This window comes from Anopheles merus, chromosome 2L (assembly GCF_017562075.2).
Source record: "Anopheles merus strain MAF chromosome 2L, AmerM5.1, whole genome shotgun sequence".
In the NCBI taxonomy this organism is placed as follows: domain Eukaryota; kingdom Metazoa; phylum Arthropoda; class Insecta; order Diptera; family Culicidae; genus Anopheles; species Anopheles merus.
Genome location: NC_054083.1, coordinates 25,437,599 through 25,455,703, shown reverse-complemented (window position 1 = coordinate 25,455,703; position 18,105 = coordinate 25,437,599). Strand labels below are relative to the sequence as shown.

Sequence of the window (18,105 nt, the reverse complement as noted above, 5' to 3'; positions counted from 1 at the left end):
CTGGAATGTGTGTGTATGTGTTTTGCGACACGTTTATTCACAAGTAAACACTTTTAAAATAGAGAGAGAGAACAACAAAGTGCACGATCGCACGACGGTTGGGGCTTAAAGATTGTAAAATATCTTTCGCTTGTACAGGTAGAGCGCTATCAGATTCCACAGCACCGTGTTCCACAGTGCCTCGAGCGTCAGCACGAAGTGTGTGTTCATCGTGCCGATGCGCCAGTGCCACGGTAGCATCTTGTGGAACACGGTGTGGCCCACGTACAGTACGATCGCATTCATCCCCGCATACACGAACGGTCGACCGTGCCAGGCGCGCTTCACATCGATCGCGTAGTAGCAGAGCAGCAGCAGCGCATGGGCGAGCGAGGCCGTCGCCAGCACGTACGACAGGGACCACAGGTTCTTGTTGATCGGGATCCACCCATCGTTCTTGGTGAACCCGCACAGTGCGCCGGCCGCCAATCCGAGCACCAGCGACCAACTGGCGAAGCGTACCATCCGCTGACGGTGCTCGGTGTACGCGAGAATCGTGCAGCCACACTGCAGGCCGAGAAACACCTGCAGTATCGTGGGTAGGCAGCCGAACGGACCTTCCGGATCGAAGGGCATACCGTCGTACACGTACCGGGCCGTCGGGTGTTGGTAGAGATGCGCTATTCCGAGCAGGGCACGATCGATGTACCCCGTGATGCCGCCGGTACAGTTCGGAAACGCATTGTACAGATGCTTCCCACCCGGCCCAAAGTAAGCGCTATAAGGGGGGAGGGGGAAAGAAATCGAAAACTGTGAGAGACAGAACGTTGAATACGCTTCCGCGGTGCATCGTTTACCTTGGGCAGCCGGGTGTGGGTACGAAAAACAGCACCACCAGATAGAGCACCGTTAGCAGTCCGATGACCAGCCATTGCTTCCTTAGCCGCACAATGTCCTCGCTGGCACGAAGCAGACGGTTTTGCGACTGCACTTGTACCTGTTGCTCGTGGCAGAGCAGGTGCACGGTCGAGACAACCAGGTACGCAATGCCAAACCGCTGCAGTACGCCAAAGATACGCAGATTGGCCATGCTGGGACCGTTCATCGAGTTCAGACAGAGGCCAATTATGAACAGCTTCACCGAGCGCTACAAACAAAGCAGAGGTTCGATTCAACACACCAAGCTTCCGGTGGAGGGGGCTTCAAGCAATCACTTACAACCGCTATGCTCGACAGGATCGTGCGCTTGGGCACGTTTCGGTTGAGCTGGCCGCGTAACGAGATCGGCACGCACACGCCCATGATGAAGAGAAACCAGGGAAAGACGAGATCGGCCACGTGCAGCCCATTCCAGGTCGCGTGCTCGATCCACCAGTAGTGGCCGCCGCCACTGTTCACGAAGATCATCAGCATGATCGCGATGCCGCGGAACGTGTCCAAACTTTGCAGCCGCTTCTTGGGCGTAACCTGGCCGGAACCTGGCCCGGCTTGGGCTGGTTTGCGGTCGTTTTCTTCGTTCGAGCTGTGGGCGGTCTCATCACCGGCCGCCGTATGGGAGGCTGCCGGCTGCTGGAAGCCAGCCTCACGGGATCGACGCAGGCCGTACCGTGCCAAGCGCACGAGTCCAAATGCGGCACACGCGAGCAGTGCAATCGTAAGGAATGCTAAAACAGAGGTAAAAATTACCGTTTAACCATCGCTTGCAGGAAGGGGAAAAAAGCCTGCTCAAACATCCGTCTCCTTACGAAGATATATGTTGACCGGTTCCTTGGTCGTTTCCAGTGTACAGCCATTGCCGTCCGGTCGGACGCTCAGATCGTAAACGCCAAATTCGCCCAATTGTGCGCTGTTAATTTGGCACAGGACGGTGCTGGCATGAGTGTAAGAGACAGAGAGGGAGAGTGGAATCCGTTAAATAGCTCCTACAAATTGCCGGCCAATTTTCGTTCAACCTACTCATTGTCGAAGGAGTATTGGCCCACATCTCGGTCCAGCAGCCGCAGCCCGAGGCGGCGCGTCGCATCTATCTTCACCGTGGTGTGCCGTTTCGCGGCCGCAATTCGTTGCAACTTGGTGTACGGACACTGCAAAAACAGGGTCAGAGATTAGAGGCGTAAATGGTGCCAGAGCCAGACTCCACTTTACCTTATCGCACTCCTCGGAGAGTGTGTAGAGATAATAATCGTTGCCGTCGTTGGCGGCTGCGGAATGGGACACGTTCAGGAACGCTTCGTCTACTCCTAGTGACCACAGGTCCAGTCCGCGAAAGAAACGGTCCGTATATTCAATCATTATTGCTGGCACTACTGGCGCACTGGATAACACTTTTGCACATCACACATCCAGACAGAGCACGGCGTTTTGCACTGCTGCCGCTTCAGCAGCGTCGGGAGAAACTGGTTGCGAGCTACGCCGAAGGTCAACGCAAATTGGTCAATGGAAACAGCATTTGCGATTAATACGCCCCGCCAAAAATTGTCCCCCCCTTTTGGGTGATTGGAGGGGGTGAGTAACGAAAACCCTGTTTTGGGGGAGTGAAGAGAATGATTCGAACGAGCGTCTGTGTGTGTGTGTGTTTAGGTGCTTTCGGGCAACAGCTGACAACACAAAACAAACACAACGCGTCGAGAAACGTCAAACCAACCGTTCGGGGAACTGTCAAACGCTTGCGAGACAATGCGAAAGAGAGAGAGAGAAAGGGAAAGAGAGCGCGAGATCGTGTGCGCGCTAAAAATGTTCAAAACATTGCCGCAAATAAAAAAATAACTCTCACTAAATGCAACTGCATTTTTCCACACAACGTAAGCCTTTTCACCTGGTTTTATTTTTCCCGTAAAAATACACCAGCGGAACCGATTTAGCTTTGCTTCAGCGGAAAACCATGTGCCGCTTTGTCACAAATACGCAGCAAACCAGATGGCACGTGTTGCAGATTCCGCAGCGAAAAGTGCATTTTCCGGGAAGGTAACCGCAGTAAAGCAAACATTGCTTTCATTGAAACATTCTTCGGGTGAGTTATTTCACTAGTTTAGAAAGCAAATAACTTTCTAGCGAACTGTGCACTGGTTTTTGGCACCCTTATTTTACAGCTCGGCATGGTCGAGCCGAAATTCGTTGGAATGCGTTGGAGCACTTTTGAGCAGTGATAATTTCTCCGATAGGTGAATGTTTGAGATGAAAAGAAAACTTTTGCTTTGAATATTATAAGAATTGTGTACTAAACAAATTAGTGAGTTTGCTGTAAATTTGTACAGGACTACATGACCAGGACAATGGAGGAGCCGCTATAATGACGAGCTATACGAGATGTACAGCGATCTCACTGTCGTGCAGCGTATCAAGCTCGCCAGGCTCCGGTGAGCTGGCCATGTTGTACGTATGGAAACGGATGACCCAGCCCGTAAAGTCTTTTTAGGCCATCCACAAGGACAAAGGAGGCGTGAGGTGGCAAGATGGCGTGGAGGCGTCCTCCATTAAGGCCGGGATAACGGACTGGCAGACGAAGGCACGAGACCTTGAGCGGTTTCGGAAACTCCTGAGGCAGACCAAGACCGCAAAGCGGTTGTAGCGCCGGATAAGTAAGTAAGTAACATGACCAGGACATGAAAAATCAACTGTTCTTAATGCGTGCGATGACTTTATTACTGTTGAGAACTAGAATAAAACCAGGTTCATTTATAAACAGAACCGAACGACACTAGGTTAATTTGAAGGAGGAACAAAACGAAACGGATAGGTTAATTGTAGTGGTGGGACTCAACTGATTCCGATTACAGGCGGTCTCCGAGATACACGGTACCTCTTATACGCAGATTCGGAGATACGTGGTTTTCTAAATTTGACAATTCTTTGAGCAAATTATACTGATTTGACACATCAATTGTAAATCGCCAAATAATATCCGTTTTGATCGAATGTTAAAAACTATTTCAAAAGGTTTAAAACTATTGTATTCAGCCAGAATCATATCAAATAATTCATAAAGTGACTAAAACCGTCCTCTAATTGCACAATTACACGAAAATTAGTGATATTTTAGCTGGGAATCACGAGATTCGACTTACGCGGAAATTCGAGATACTCAGTATTTTGCGGCCGTTTTCGGTCCCCATTAACCGTGCATCTCGGGGACCGCCTGTACGTGTTCTGAATCAATTCAGGAGCCGATTCCGATGCTGGAAACAATTCTGATTCCGGAGTCAATTTCGGAGCCGAATCCGAAATCGATTGCGGAGCCGATTCCGGAGTTGACTTCAAAGGCGATTCCGGAATCGGAATTGGCTCCGGAATCAGAATCGGCCCCGGAATCAGAATCGACCAAGGAATCTCAATTTGCTATGGTAACGGAATCAGGGTTGACTCCAGAAATGGAATTCGCTCTGGAACGACAATCAGTACTTGCATTGAAATAAGAAGTTTTAGAAGAGAAATCAGTCCGGGAATCTCCATGGGAATTGATCGTTAACAAGTAAATTGGAATTCTTTGCTGATATTAATAACCAGTATCATTGACCCCAAATCTTATGAAAATGCCGAAACCGACTGCGTTTCGAAGCCGATTCTGATTTCAGAGCCAATTTCGAATCCGGAACCGATTCCGGAGCCAATTCCGATTCCAGAGCCGATTCCGGAGCCCATCTCGATTCCGGAAACTGATTCCGGACCTATAATCCGGAATCAATTCCAGAAAACTTCGGGGCTAGCTGACTAGAAGCGTTCCGATCGTTCTATGATTGTTCCAATAGTTCCGGTGTAGTCGACCGTTGCGATCGTTTCTTTTGCTCAAACTGATCCGAGGCGATGGGTTTGGATTGCGTTCCCACTGTTCCGACCGTTCCGAACGAAACTATAATTTTATGAATTTTGAACCAAGTTTGGCCCATTTTGACTTAGGGACGAAACAAAGGTACGCTCCGGAATGTGCATCACGACTAGACCATATAGTACAGTGATAATAAGTCCTTTGAAAGAAGTTTATCTTTAATCAATTCATAAATAGTAAGAATAACAGCAAGTATGTTCAACACGGAGTAGCTAGATTGAGAAATCAAGAGATTTCAAATACATTTTTCAGCATTAAGTTTGGTTAGTTTTAATAAGAATCAACTGTAAAACAACCGTACATTAGCTCATTGGCACGGTGTTTAGTAGAACAATCTCCATCACACTCAGTATTGCAAATATATTGTCGACACAATTCCTACATCAAAGTGTCCTAACGATTGTCCTAAGTGGCCTACATAGTTTTTGAACCCATAAGTAACATCAAACGCCAGTTAGATTCAAAGCACTTGTCTAGAAATGTAATTCTACTAACGAATTGGCCTTGCCATAGCATTTCCGAGTAAAACATACGCAGCGCTATCGGGATATGTAATAATACAGAAGCTCAATAAGAGTAAAACGCTGATAGTTATTGGAAAACCCCACTTATAAACCATGCTCGTAAAAAGGCCTGTATGGGCTGTGCCTGAACGGGATGCATTCACCAAATGATTAACACAATGTAAATGCATATGCCACAAACTCATAGTAACTCTGATGATTGCATTTTCAATTAATATAGTGCATGAAAAAGGATGTCTTTAACTTTTCCTCACATGTTTTGCCACTTCTTAGATGCACCTTTGCACAGACAAAGATGGTCGATTTTTCGCAAAAATGAAAAAAGACCTACATTTAATTGTTCGATTTGTGTCATCCTCCACTACACGTGGGTAAAGTTCCACAATATGATACGCTGATACATTGTGTACATTGGAATATTATCCCGAAAATAGCCACAACGTGGTATAAAGCTGCATCATCCCCTTCCTGCTTTGCAAACTTGTGGCAACCCAGAATCCATTACAGCTCATGCATAAGTTAAGCATCTTGCTAAAATGTCATCCCAGTTCAGCATCACCTTCCGACAGCTTCAGAAAGGTTTCTCTGATGCTGTCCGGTTCATACTAAATGACTCATCAAGCCACCAGGACACGTTTTCCCACCGTATCCCGTGAAATCCCGTGCAACTGCCAATCACTTGGTACTGATCCAGCAGGTGCAGTGTGCAGGTTTACAATGCAGGATTAATTAACTACACTCACCATATAGACTATACGGTCGCCGAGCTCCTGTTCGCTGTCCTGCACCTTCACCAGATAGATCGGCACCGGCGGCCGGGTACGGTCCTGTTCCGCCGCTAGCGCTCGCTGGTAGTGCTTCTGATCCGGCTGAACCTTGACCGCGACGTCGTGTGCTTCATCATCTTCATCAGCGGACGGATCCACCGAATCGTGCAGTGTTGGGCCATCGATTTTTCCGGCCGACGGCTGAAGCAGATTGGTACGCGTGCCGCTGGAAGCTTTCTGCCGTTCGGTTAGCTGCCCGGTTGGAAGTGGCCCGTCCGCCCCGATTGCACGCCTGCTGCGGGCCGGTGCCGCCGATTCCGGCGATTCGGCCGACGCGCTTCGGTCCCGCAGTGCATTTAATTGGTTCTGATTTCCCCCGGGTGCGCTAAGCTTCGGTGTGAGTTTACTGTCCTGATGGTGGTGGTTGCCACCGCCGCCACTGCTCGCCTCCAAGGCGGTTGGTTTGATCTCGATGATCAGATTGGTGCTGTCGCGGCAGATGAGATTAATGCGTAACGATGGATCCTGGCGCTGTACCAGCGGGCGCCACGCGGACAGTGGGCGTGTGTCCTCCGAGCAACGCTTGTAGCAGTAGCCGATGGTCTGGCGGACACAGGCACCCATGCATCGTGCCGATAATGACACGCCAGCAGCAGTTGCAGCGAGTTAAACCGGAGAGAGGACGAGAGAGAAATAAAATAAAAAAAGACACAGAATAATCAGCCGATAAATCGTGTTTCATAAGACTGTTTCTGCAAGCTGAACTCTTACCTTGAGCTCCTCCGCACTGGGGACGGTTGTGCCGGTGGCGTTACGGTCGACCGGCCCGCCCGGCTCCGTCCCGGCCATGCACGCGGCCGTACAAGCGCCGATCCGGTACAGCTCCTGGTCCTCCTGCTCGTTGTGCAGCAGCAGCTTGTCGCAGTTGATGTTGTTCGAGAAGAAGATGGTAATGCACAGGACCTGCACGTACTTCAAAACGATCACGTGCATATTGATGATGCAATGGACACCGCTCGGGTGGGAGGGAAGGCAAATCGATTCCACCACCCACAGTCGGTCAGCTGCGTCAGTCGGCGTAACAGGTGGTGCCCACGAGCACTTATCGAGCCTTGCTGAAGCACGGGACTGTCCCTCCGTCCCTGATTAGTCTGGTCTGGTGTGCTTTTAATGCTCTTCTTTTCCTTCTCTTCTTTATCTCTTTCGCTCTGCTGTTGTTCTGCGCTTCCTCGCTACGATGGCCCTCAGTCTCCCTGGCCAGCGACAGGATCGGTCACCGTTTGGGCGTCCTGCGGTCGCAATGAGATCCTTCCGCCGATGCAATCTTGGCACATTGCTTGAGCTATTATGGTTGCCGTTGCGCCGCTGCTGCTCCCCGTTTCAATGCCCCTGGAAGCCAAATGCGCACGGGTGCCGGTTGGCTTCGCAAATGTGACGGAGGGGAGGTTTGGATCTGGAACGATAAAACAGAGCAGCGGAAAATGCTAAATTAGCTGTTGCGGAATTGGAATGTTTGTAAAAAAAAGAGAGGAAATGAGGATATTTTGAAAACGTCATAAGCTCAAATATTGAAGCCAAAATGCAGGTTAGATGTTGTAGAATTCGCTTACTCAAATTTCGCTTCAAATAGTAGCGGAATTGGAAAAGTTGGTTTCCAGTGAAATGCCACTTCTCTGCGTTGTTCAACCACCAAACCGCACAATTGTGCACTAAAGTGTAGTTTCCGAAACCAATGTTCTACACGACTATTAGAATTCTATGTATTGCAGCAACAGGTTTTGGTCGTACGGTGTGAAACAATTCATTTAACCACAATCATTGCTATGACGGCACCTAATTGCATTCAAAATTCTACCCGTGCGCAAAGAAAATACCCTGTTTCGCTTAAACAATTTGAATGGTTTTTACATCCTTAAAGCGCAAATAAAGATAGCATGAAATTGAAAGTAAAGTTGGGATTGTGAGGAAAAAATTCAGTTCTGTTCATCAATAGGGAGGCCATTGAATTTCAGAGTGCATAATTAACTTATTTATTATTTATTATCTTTGATGATTTTACGAAAACAAAAAATCGTAGCATAATGATAAAATATAATATTCTTGGTTTTATTTAGCTGAAATTCACATTCTACCATTTAGAACATTAGTTGGCACTAATGTAAATTAACTTCAAACGTCTGATATTCCAATAGGGTTAAAATTTCTCGAGCTACTTCCCATACTGCAATGGCTATTTATGGCCACAAATCGTCTGTGGTGTTTTTTTTTCTCTTACCTTATCTTTGTACATGCACCTACTCAGTAAACTGTTAAAATTCCAAGCTGTTTCAACAAAAACTGTTCGAGTTGTATCACAAAAACGAACGAAAAGACGAAACGTGTATTCTGTTGAATCGCTCTGTTGAATCAGGATACGTCAATTACAATTCAAAAACGCGATTAAAAATAATTGATTCCACTTTTCCATACGTTGCAAAGGATATGCTGCTCGCTAGTTATGCGTTTGATTACGTTCCGCTCAAACTTCAGCGTAAATCGCATCCTCGCATCCACGCATCCTCAAATTTGCATTTTATTCAGCCAAAATATGCTTTTTAAACGGATGAATACAAATTAAAAATATGTTGCTATACACCACACCAGTACTGGAAGTGTTAACTGCAGTGCGTTTTGTGAGTGCATTTACTGTTGAGCGCACGCAAGAATAGGCATCAAGCAGTACGGAAAACTCGCGAAGGATATGCTGCTCATGTTAGTAATATTCAATCGAAAAACGTGAACGCAAACAAAACAAACCCAAATCCATGTTGGGTGGCTATCTAGAATGACAAACACGATAAATACCATTCAATTCTTTACTTTGTGGATGATGTGTATGTCTATGGCTCTAGGATGGGTGTAATTAAAAACGAATATGTTTTGTCAGTTGCTCATGGCTGGCGGTACAAGTGGAAAATAAAGCAAATATTACAATCGCACTCAAACGATGAGTATTACCATCATCGTCGGAGCATCGGAATAGTTAAAATTTCCCAGAAGAAAAAAAAAACAATGATTTACAGGAGAAGAGAACATACGACACAGAAATTACTGATGATAAAGTTAATGTTTTGATTTGATCGTTACTGCAAAAGTGCCGGTCAACCAAATCTTTTCTCAGGCTTTATGGGTCGAAACAGATATTCGTCCAAAAGAACTAGTGTTCAAGCCTTCCTCTTAAAGACGATAGTATTTGGCAGACGTTTGCTCCATATTGTCAACTAAGAAGCAGAACTACCTGCAAAGGCGCTCTATGTCGTTAAAAATTGCTATGTTTTGAACTAACCAAACATAGAAGAAGTTGTATTTATTGGAGCGAAATTATAAACAGAGAAAAGGAAAGCTTTAAAATGATTCTTCTTCTTCTTCTTCTTCTTCTTCTTCTTCTTCTTCTTCTTCTTCTTCTTCTTCTTCTTCTTCTTCTTCTTCTTATTATTATTATTATTATTATTATTATTATTATTATTATTATTATTATTATTATTGTTATTATTATTATTATTATTATATTATTATTATTATATATTGTTATTATTATTATTATTATTATTATTATTATTATTATTATTATTATTATTATTATTATTATTATTATTATTATTATTATTATTATTATTATTATTATTATTATTATTGTTATTATTATTATTATTATTCTTTATTCTCCGGCGAGAAAGGGTTTATCCACCTATGTTCTATCAGACTTAGGTCCGATTTCGCATACCCAGAGGCTTATTTTCAGGCAAAATAAGGGTATGTTACGACTGATGAGACAAGCATGTAAGAAACAAGTGTCAATCTGCCGGCTTTCCTACGATTTATTGGTTGGTTCTTATTAGTGATGGGCGGGTCGGGCCGGGGCAAGGTGGGTTCATTCGGACGCGCGGGTGCAGCGAGTTCCGGTCGACCCGAGTGATGAGTAGGTGCGAGAAAGCATTAGCGACTCCGACCTGTAGGTGCAGCGAGTTCCGGTCGACCCGATAGGTTCAAGATAGGTTCAATCCGTCGACCCGAACTCGTTGCACCCGCGGGTCGAATTTGATTCCGACTCCGACCTAGCGCACCCGCTGCACCCACGAGTCGCAATCGATTCCGACTGGCTCGCACCCAACTCCGGGTCGGGTCGTGAAATGAATCGTATGACACACCACTAGTTCTTATCAATTTTTAGTTGGTTCCCTTATTTTGTTGATTCGTTTCCACGATTTTTTGATCGTTTCCCAGAATTTTGTAGTTCAATTGTATTGATTTCCAATCGGACGATACCAATAAATTATGGCAACAAACCAAAATTCTATGGGAAACGATGAATAAACCGTGAGACGAACCTTAAACAATATGGGAACTGATAAAAAAAAATCGTGGGAAACCCTGTAATACTTTACTAGTACTCTTCTAGTATTTTCGTAGTAAATGTAGTAAAAAAAAAAACTACACATTTGTATGCTTCCATGATACCTCTAAACGCTGCTTTAGTGCAATTAGCTTGCAAAATCAATGGTGCTGCATCTTTTGAAACTCCTCCGTGGCGTCCGTCTCGCGTGCCTCGTACCCTCTCTATATAATTTACTGAAATTGTTATAACACTACTCCAACGTACCGGTATGGCATCGTAAGCAATCAAAAGAGTTCCACCCAAAACTTGCCGTACGTTCCATCCGTTGCCATCGTGTATTGTTCGTTTAACAATTGTCGTCACAAGTGCGACACATACATGTCGAAACGCTTATTACGCACAGTCGCGTGCAGCGTGTCGCCATTTTTGCAGCGATGCAAATTTCCCACACGGCTTTGGAAACTCGAATCCAAACCCCGGGCAGGCGAATAATTGCTTCCCTGGCAGATGATATATATTTATTACGCCACCGGTACTGCCTTTAAATATGTGCGTCTAATTGAGCAGGAACTATGTGCGCCATCTTTGCGCCGTTGATTGACGGTACCGCGGAACCGATAAATACCGTGTACCCCCGTCCTGGCGAAATGCTTAATTAATAAAGTGAATCCGAGTGTGAGTGTGTGCAAGAATGCAATGATTCGAGCGAGAATAAAAAGGCACGGGTATGATGGGGCTTTCCAGAACGATTCCGAACGCGTCCTGGCCAGTGCTATACTACATATCCTTCGCGCGAGCGAGTCAAGTGAGGCGTGCAAATATGGAATACATCTACCGATGGATCCTACGCGACGACACCTTTGCCGAGGAGGTGTACGTTAAGTACAACTTCACCAAACTAAGGTTTGTGAACAGACGGAACGGTTTGGGAAGGAGGTTTTATAATCGCTTCTACTAACTGGCACCAGAACAATCGGCATTTACAAGGCCGCATCGAAGACGCGGCTAGCCCGCTGGGCCGGATTCTACGCGCTCGAGCTCTTCTTTCTGCTGCAGCTCGGCACCATCGTGTGGGATTTGGCCACCGTGCTGGGCGACATCGGGCTGTTCGGGGACGACATGTGCATCCTGGCGGGGTTGCTGCTAACGCTGGCGAAAAAGTGGCACTGCGTGCTGTACATTGACGAGCTGAGCGAGTGCATCGAGCAGATGCAGACGTACCACGAGCACTACCAGCGACAGGGCGAATGGTTTGTGCGCCGCATGAGACGCCAGAACTTGCAAGAGCGGATGTTGCAGGATGCATCCAAGCTGCTCGCCACGCTGCTCGCCAGCTGTCTGATGGTGAACGTAAGGATTTATGACATTTTTGTTAACGAATTCAATTTCAGTACATTACATGTCATGCAACTGCTACTTAAACAACCAATCATAACATTGTCTTTTAGTATAAGATTCTTTAAGGACTGTCTCTCAGGTCTACGGCTCATTTTTTATTCAACCCAATTTTCTTCAGGCCCTCTTTTCCAACGGCGAAACGCTTATCCTGCGTGCCATCTATCCCTTCAGCACGGCCACCACGCTTGGCTACGGGTGTGTGTTCGTCTGTCAGGCCTTTCTGATCGTCTACGTACTGTACAGCATGGTGCTGATCGATTGTATTGGCGCGCAAGCGCTCAGCCAGATGGCGCTACTGTTCTGCATGCAGCGCAAACAGTTCGAGCTGATCGGAGCCGATCTTCAGCTGCCCCCCGAGGGCGCCCTCCACGGAGACCGGTCGATACGGGACCAGGTGTACAGTGCGATAGCCTCACACCAGCAGCTACTGTCGTAAGTATTAGAAAGGTTGTACGAGTTTGGCACTGTTTTCTACCCCGGTCGCCCTCTACTCTGCACTGGCAGCTTTTGCAATCGCTTAAAGCGTCTGTACGAACCAAACATTATGGCCCAGTTTGTGTGCAGCATGCTCATCATCTGTCTGACCGCGTTCGAGCTGATGTTTGCCAAGGGCGACCCGATGCAGATGGTGCGCTTCGGTGCGTACATGCTGGCCGGCTTCTATCAGGTCTTTGTGTGGAGCTTCTTCGGCAACCGTGTCACCAATATGGTAAGTAGCGTGTGGCAGACAAACGTACAAAGAATCCATCGAAAAAGTATCTTTTGTCACGAATTTTGACTATCCTTCATTGCAGTCAACAGGCATCAGCGATGCAACGATCAGCTGCAACTGGATCGTGCTGGCGGACGGGCTGAAGAAGGACCTTCGCTTCACGACCATGCGCTCCCAGAAGCCGTTCGTCATCGACGTGTACTGGCTGTTTCCGCTGACGTACGAAACGTTCATCGCGGTTTGTGTTCCCCGAGGGCTTACGCGAAAACAAAATATTTTTTGTGAAGATTGTCTTTTTTTGTTTGTTTCTTTCTCCAACGCTCCTACATACTATTTCACACTTGCAGATACTTAGCCGGTCCTATTCGATATTTACGCTGCTTCGTACGATGATTGAGTGAACCGGCGCGGACGGCAAAGGCAGCAAAGCTGTGTGGGGAGCAAAGATTGTTATTTTTGCCCCCGGGGTCGTGTTTGTTTGTGGAACGACAACAATAACAACCGACAAGGAGAAATTTAAACCACATCGGCGGGTGCATTGCGTGCTATTGTAGCATGCCTTCGCTATGCTTCATGCCCGCACGTTGAAACCGATCACCGAGTATGAGTTGCGTTGAAAAGTTGAACGGAGCAGAATCCTTAGCTATTATTTCTTGCAAAAAAGGTGTTAATGCTGTTTTGCTGGAGAGAAATACGAATAGCGTACTTGTGTAGGTTTGTAAATAGAGAGAAATTCCCCAAGAAAACACAAATATCGAACAGTAAACGGTTCAGTTTTTCGTCTTTGTTAGATATCAGTTTTGTTTCTGTTGAGAATGTATTCCATTCATTCGATTCATTGTCTCCGGTTTCAAAAAAGGACTACCGAATGGGAGGCATATTTAAATTGAATTTAAAACTCAACCAACGAAGCTCTAAACGTCGACAAAGTGTCAAACAAAAACCGACCATAAATACACCTTCGCGATAGCTTCGATCAACATACCCCCTTGTGATTCGTGTGCATATACCCACCCAGCCAGGAACGCACTGCACACTGCCACTCCTGTTGTTGCTGTTACCTGAGCGTTGTGCAGCGTGCAAACTTTCTTCACCATTACAGCGGGCAATAAAATGGGTTGAAATAGTTTTTAATTTGTTTCCTCTTCGATTCCTCCACCGTTCTACATCGTGACATCGGAAGAAGGCGCAAGGAATAGATGACTCCATCGTCGCATCTTTGTATCGCAAAAGCGTTACGTAAAAGCTCAAATGCCGAAGGTGGCAATGGTCGGAGCATAGGGGGATGGGAAACGTTTTGACCCCGTCTTCATCTTTCACACGCTTCAATGCGATGCTCGGCAAATTGTTGTTCAAAGGAAGTTCTGGGCATATTCGTCCCGGATTGCTCACCAGCCGTGAGCCTTTCGCTGCTATATTTACTGTTTGCTAGTTGGCATTCCTAATTTGCACGGTGGGGCTTTCATTTTCTGCCCGGAATGATGCCAATTCTACTGTTAACTACTGTGCAGTGTAGTGTCGTTTTCTAAATATAGAAGATTTTCATGTTTTTATGTGTTTTTGTGTTAATGGCTATCGTTTATAAGTTGTGACTTTTCAATATCCCTTTCATGTCGTTTTGTTTTTTGTTTTTAAATACGACAAGGGGGGGCCTTTCCGTTTTAAGCTCGTAGGCTGAAATTTCAGCCTGTCAGCTGTTTGCATTGTAAAGCAGTTTTCGAGCAGCTATCTAAGTGGGTATAATATACAGGTGGGCTTATCCCAAGGTGTATGAATTTAGAAGGCTGATTTTTACCGCTTCTGTTTCTGAATGAAGATTTTAAGAGTGTTTTGTGTGTTCGTGAAGCATCCAGAAAGCTTGTTTGAGCAAAAGTTTTGAACCGTTCTGTCGAAAAGTGATGTTCAAATTTGGTTATGGTCATGCTTAAGACCACCTGGACTACATACACTTTGATTCTAGATTCCACCAAGTGATCTCTTTAATGCACCTTGGGGTAAATGTAAAGAACTCCGTGTTTTCGAGCAGGTACTCGAATCTAATTCTAGCTTTGAGGCTAGAATAATCAAGACTGAAAATTGCAGGCTATTTTTTTGTGTGGTTTTGTATGGAGTGTTTACATGATTTCAGCCTCCAACTGTCAAACTCCATACAAAAAACTGACTAGAAACGTCAAGGGCCCCAATGTTAGAGAGACTTCGGTTAGTATGAATTTCGTATCCAAAAATCTGCAATTTTATTTGCAATCATACATTTGTTAGTAATAGCTCATTGTGTGGCTTATTCATAATAACCTTGTCATGGCAGATGTTTCACTACATAGTGTTTTATGAAAGCATTTTTGTGGCATTATTAAAACGTTTCTTAATGCTCTCAATGACAACCGAAAACAATCATATTCTTGTGCAACTAGGCTAGCCAGGGATAGCCAGCAAATATGGAGACTAATAACTTTTTTTATACATGTTTTAATATGAATGCGGTGCCGTGGTACAGTCGTCAACTCGAACGACTCAATATGGGTTCATGGGTTCAAGCCCATAATGGACCATCCTCCCGTAGCAATGATTGACTATCCGGGTACGTGGTAATGAATTAAGTCTCGAAAGCTTGTATAGGTCGGCATGTCCGCGTAGGACGTTACGCCAAATAGAAGAAGAAGAATATGAAGGCAACGTCCTAAAACTATTGCAAATTACTCTTTTGATTTTCATTGCTGTTCGTAAACTGGCTCAACTCATAGCCATATTCTCTTTATACTCGTTTAAAGTAGAAGTAGAAGCGTCATATTCACATTATTTAAAACTAGAAGCGTTTATTTTAATTTTACTTCATAAATTGCTGCGTCGTAATAGTATAACGTATTCGAAAGTTATAATCCCTTAAAGTCGCTGGCCCGGTTGCATGGAATATATGTATTGAAAAAACATAATCTAAAACAAATTTAAAAAATACTAGAAAATTGTTCAAAGATTGTATATTGTGGTTTACATACATAAACCATATTACAAGCGATTGTGATTCCTAGCAACGGAGCAATAAGCAATCTAAATCGGTAGAGCTAGTCCGGGTGGCCGGTTGTCTGGAATAGGGTTAGTCTTTTTCAATCATAGCCATTCTTTATCTAGCTTTATCATGTAAAACAACGGAACGGTAGCTCTGTACTTTCTCAACCTTTTGACCAGAGCCACAGCTTTTGTTGCACACTATAAATAAATAAATACAAATTCATTGAACCACCTAAGACACGTGATCATGTGTGTGTTGTACGTCAAACTCAACCTCTTCCAGCACAACTCGTAACATTAATTTTAATAGCATTATGCTCAATCACCACTGCATTTTCACCCATTGTTACAATCTGTACCGCATTATACCGAAAATGGGTACAAACTAACGGGCGCCTCCATCGATACAATTTGCACCGGTTCGTTGGGCTGGAGTGGATGCAACAACGGATGCACAGAATGCGTGTTATTACGTAGCTCAACCGCATTGCCAGTATCATCATCATCATCATCACCATCACAATCATGACGATGAATGAAGGAAACATGCTCAATCCTATCAATGAAAACCGGATTAGGTTTCGTAGTTCGTTTCACTCGTGTGCTCATTTAAAGGTACGAGGCAGTGGGTTGGCTTGAACGGGTTGACTGTGACTGCGAAAACTGCATCAAATGTTTCGATTTAAGTTGCTCCGACAACACAAAGTGTCTATCATTTAAACGTCCTTTACACTCTTTAATAAAAAGGAAAAAGGTACAATTCTGTGCAAAACACTTTCACACATACGTTTATGCTCCACATACATCCCCACTGCAAAGCATTGTGGTTTATGTCACACAACCCTTCTCTAACCCTTCTACCTCTCGAGGCAAATCAGATGCATGGTCACAGTTCGATTGATACGCACAATAGAGTTACAAAGCGGCAAACGGAACAAAAGTGGCGTTTTGCTCACTTTCTACCACACACATTCCATCTTTTTTTTCGACCCAAACATACATATGACATTGTCCGATGGGACTACATCTTGGGCATTTTTGCATACACTATACGGCTGGCAATGTTTGCCATGGCAGTTTCTTCCATTAATTGGTACGCTTCAATTGTGCTGCTGCTGCTGCTTCTGTTGTTGGATCGGATCCTGAAAAGGACCTTGCTGGATAGCAGCAAAAAAAAAAAAAAAACACAAAAACAAACGAACAAACAAATAAAACCGAACATCCAAAGAATGAAGTGTTTCGTGCTTTCGTCTGCGTTGATGAGTGGTTAGAAAGGAAAGACGATTTGTTTGTGTCGTCGGTCAATCGTCAGTGAGGCGTAATAGCTCGTTGCAGCAACAGCGGCAGTATCACACTGCCATTGAGGCCATCCGGTAGCCTTGCCGATGCTGGAACGATAAACACCCAAACCTTCTCTCCCACCTTCAGAAGTGCCTCGTGGAAAAGAAAAGAAGTTGTGATGCTTACCAGCCATTAATATTGATGCAATCGCTTCACAGCGCGCTGTACCGTTCAATGGTGAATGTTAAATTCTGACCACCAGTTTAGGGGGGGGGGGATGTGCTTTTTGGGAGGTGTACCTCTTGCTAACTCCCACCATCGCCACGGGCGCCTAGAACGATGTTGCACTTTCCTCCCACTGCCTGCACGCCTGAAATTAAGCGACCAGTGGGGAATTTCGCACCGCTGGATGTTTGTAATGGCAATTAGATTTTCCCGGAACACAACAGGGCCTGTGATTGGAATTGCAAAATCGCGGCACATTAACTCAGCTCCAGCAGCAGCCAACGGAGCAAAAGGTGTGAGCATAATTTATTGTTCAATGTGGCAGAAGATGAAGGGAGGTACTATATTTGCCCCGTGCCCCACAAGCGAGGCACGTTGTTTGTTTCTTTTCTGGGTGGCCGTTGTGAGCCGGAGATGGCAAGGGTTCGTTTTGTTGCATTTCAACAATTTCGCGTTTGATCACCAGTGGTCTGACTGGACTCTTCGGTATGGTGGGCTGATTGTGACAGGTCTAAAAAAAGCGTCTTCTTACGTCCTAAACGGTCCGTGTTATGTTTTTTAAATGATATTGGCTAATTGCTCTACCAACAGGAAGAATTTTAGTAAAGCAGCGTAGTTTGTTGTTGAAGGTACAGACAGCGGGAGAGGCTAATTTATTAATAAAGCAAAACGCTTGTCAATCATTCGGCAAGCGATCGCGTTTAGTGACTTGGCTGCTCACATGTCAAGCTGGCGCCTGTGAGCTATGTGCCACCGTTCCAGGCAACCGAAGGCAACCCTTGTAATGCGGAATGAGCAACAGCATCACTAATGCACTACCATCTCTAAATGCCGGCTAAAAATGGCAAACAACGGACGTGTGTTTCGTGGAAAGTGGAAAACTTAAGCTTAGTTGCCGTCGCTTTGCCCATTCGCTCATTCACGTTCCTTGCCAACCGTTGCCAAGATGCTCCACTTACAACACATATCGTTCTATTCTGTATTTCAAATGAAATTTGCACGATATCCAACGATGC

The 18,105-nt window shown here is 45.3% G+C and overlaps 3 protein-coding genes across 14 annotated transcripts in view; 1 reads left to right on the top strand and 2 right to left on the bottom strand.

Moving 5' to 3' along the window:
- Positions 1-18,105, bottom strand: part of LOC121592595 (tyrosine-protein kinase receptor torso) — a 38,002-nt gene that overhangs the window by 14,577 nt on the left and 5,320 nt on the right. For all 12 annotated transcript variants that reach the window (XM_041914203.1, XM_041914199.1, XM_041914202.1 and 9 more), the window contains 2 exons: positions 6,864-7,545; positions 6,069-6,695 (listed from right to left, as the gene is read on the bottom strand). In XM_041914203.1, coding sequence (XP_041770137.1) covers positions 6,069-6,695; positions 6,864-7,085 — 849 coding nt within the window. In that variant the 5' untranslated portion in view covers positions 7,086-7,545. The remainder of the gene's footprint in view (positions 1-6,068; positions 6,696-6,863; positions 7,546-18,105) is intronic.
- Positions 7-2,871, bottom strand: LOC121592597 (heparan-alpha-glucosaminide N-acetyltransferase). Its single transcript, XM_041914213.1, has 6 exons — positions 2,125-2,871; positions 1,936-2,063; positions 1,725-1,849; positions 1,198-1,643; positions 837-1,126; positions 7-757 (listed from the first exon to the last, which is right to left on the bottom strand). Exons 1-6 carry the CDS (start codon positions 2,269-2,271, stop codon positions 106-108), a joined length of 1,788 nt encoding a protein of 595 aa, XP_041770147.1. The 5' UTR covers positions 2,272-2,871; the 3' UTR covers positions 7-105.
- Positions 11,288-12,978, top strand: LOC121592291 (odorant receptor Or2-like). The gene is made up of 6 exons (XM_041913690.1): positions 11,288-11,370; positions 11,436-11,817; positions 11,984-12,297; positions 12,370-12,574; positions 12,660-12,815; positions 12,925-12,978. Exons 1-6 carry the CDS (start codon positions 11,288-11,290, stop codon positions 12,976-12,978), a joined length of 1,194 nt encoding a protein of 397 aa, XP_041769624.1.

Excerpts from the sequence above, each read along its gene's own strand:
- LOC121592291 (XM_041913690.1), top strand. The coding sequence starts at position 11,288 with ATGGAATACATCTACCGATGGATCCTACGCGACGACACCTTTGCCGAG. Across the intron at positions 11,371-11,435 it reads TACAACTTCACCAAACTAAG|AACAATCGGCATTTACAAGG; the intron begins GTTTGTGAACAG and ends AACTGGCACCAG. Across the intron at positions 12,575-12,659 it reads GCAACCGTGTCACCAATATG|TCAACAGGCATCAGCGATGC; the intron begins GTAAGTAGCGTG and ends CCTTCATTGCAG.
- LOC121592597 (XM_041914213.1), bottom strand. The coding sequence starts at position 2,271 with ATGATTGAATATACGGACCGTTTCTTTCGCGGACTGGACCTGTGGTCA. Across the intron at positions 2,064-2,124 it reads TCTCCGAGGAGTGCGATAAG|TGTCCGTACACCAAGTTGCA; the intron begins GTAAAGTGGAGT and ends CTGTTTTTGCAG. Across the intron at positions 1,850-1,935 it reads CAATACTCCTTCGACAATGA|CACCGTCCTGTGCCAAATTA; the intron begins GTAGGTTGAACG and ends CACTCATGCCAG.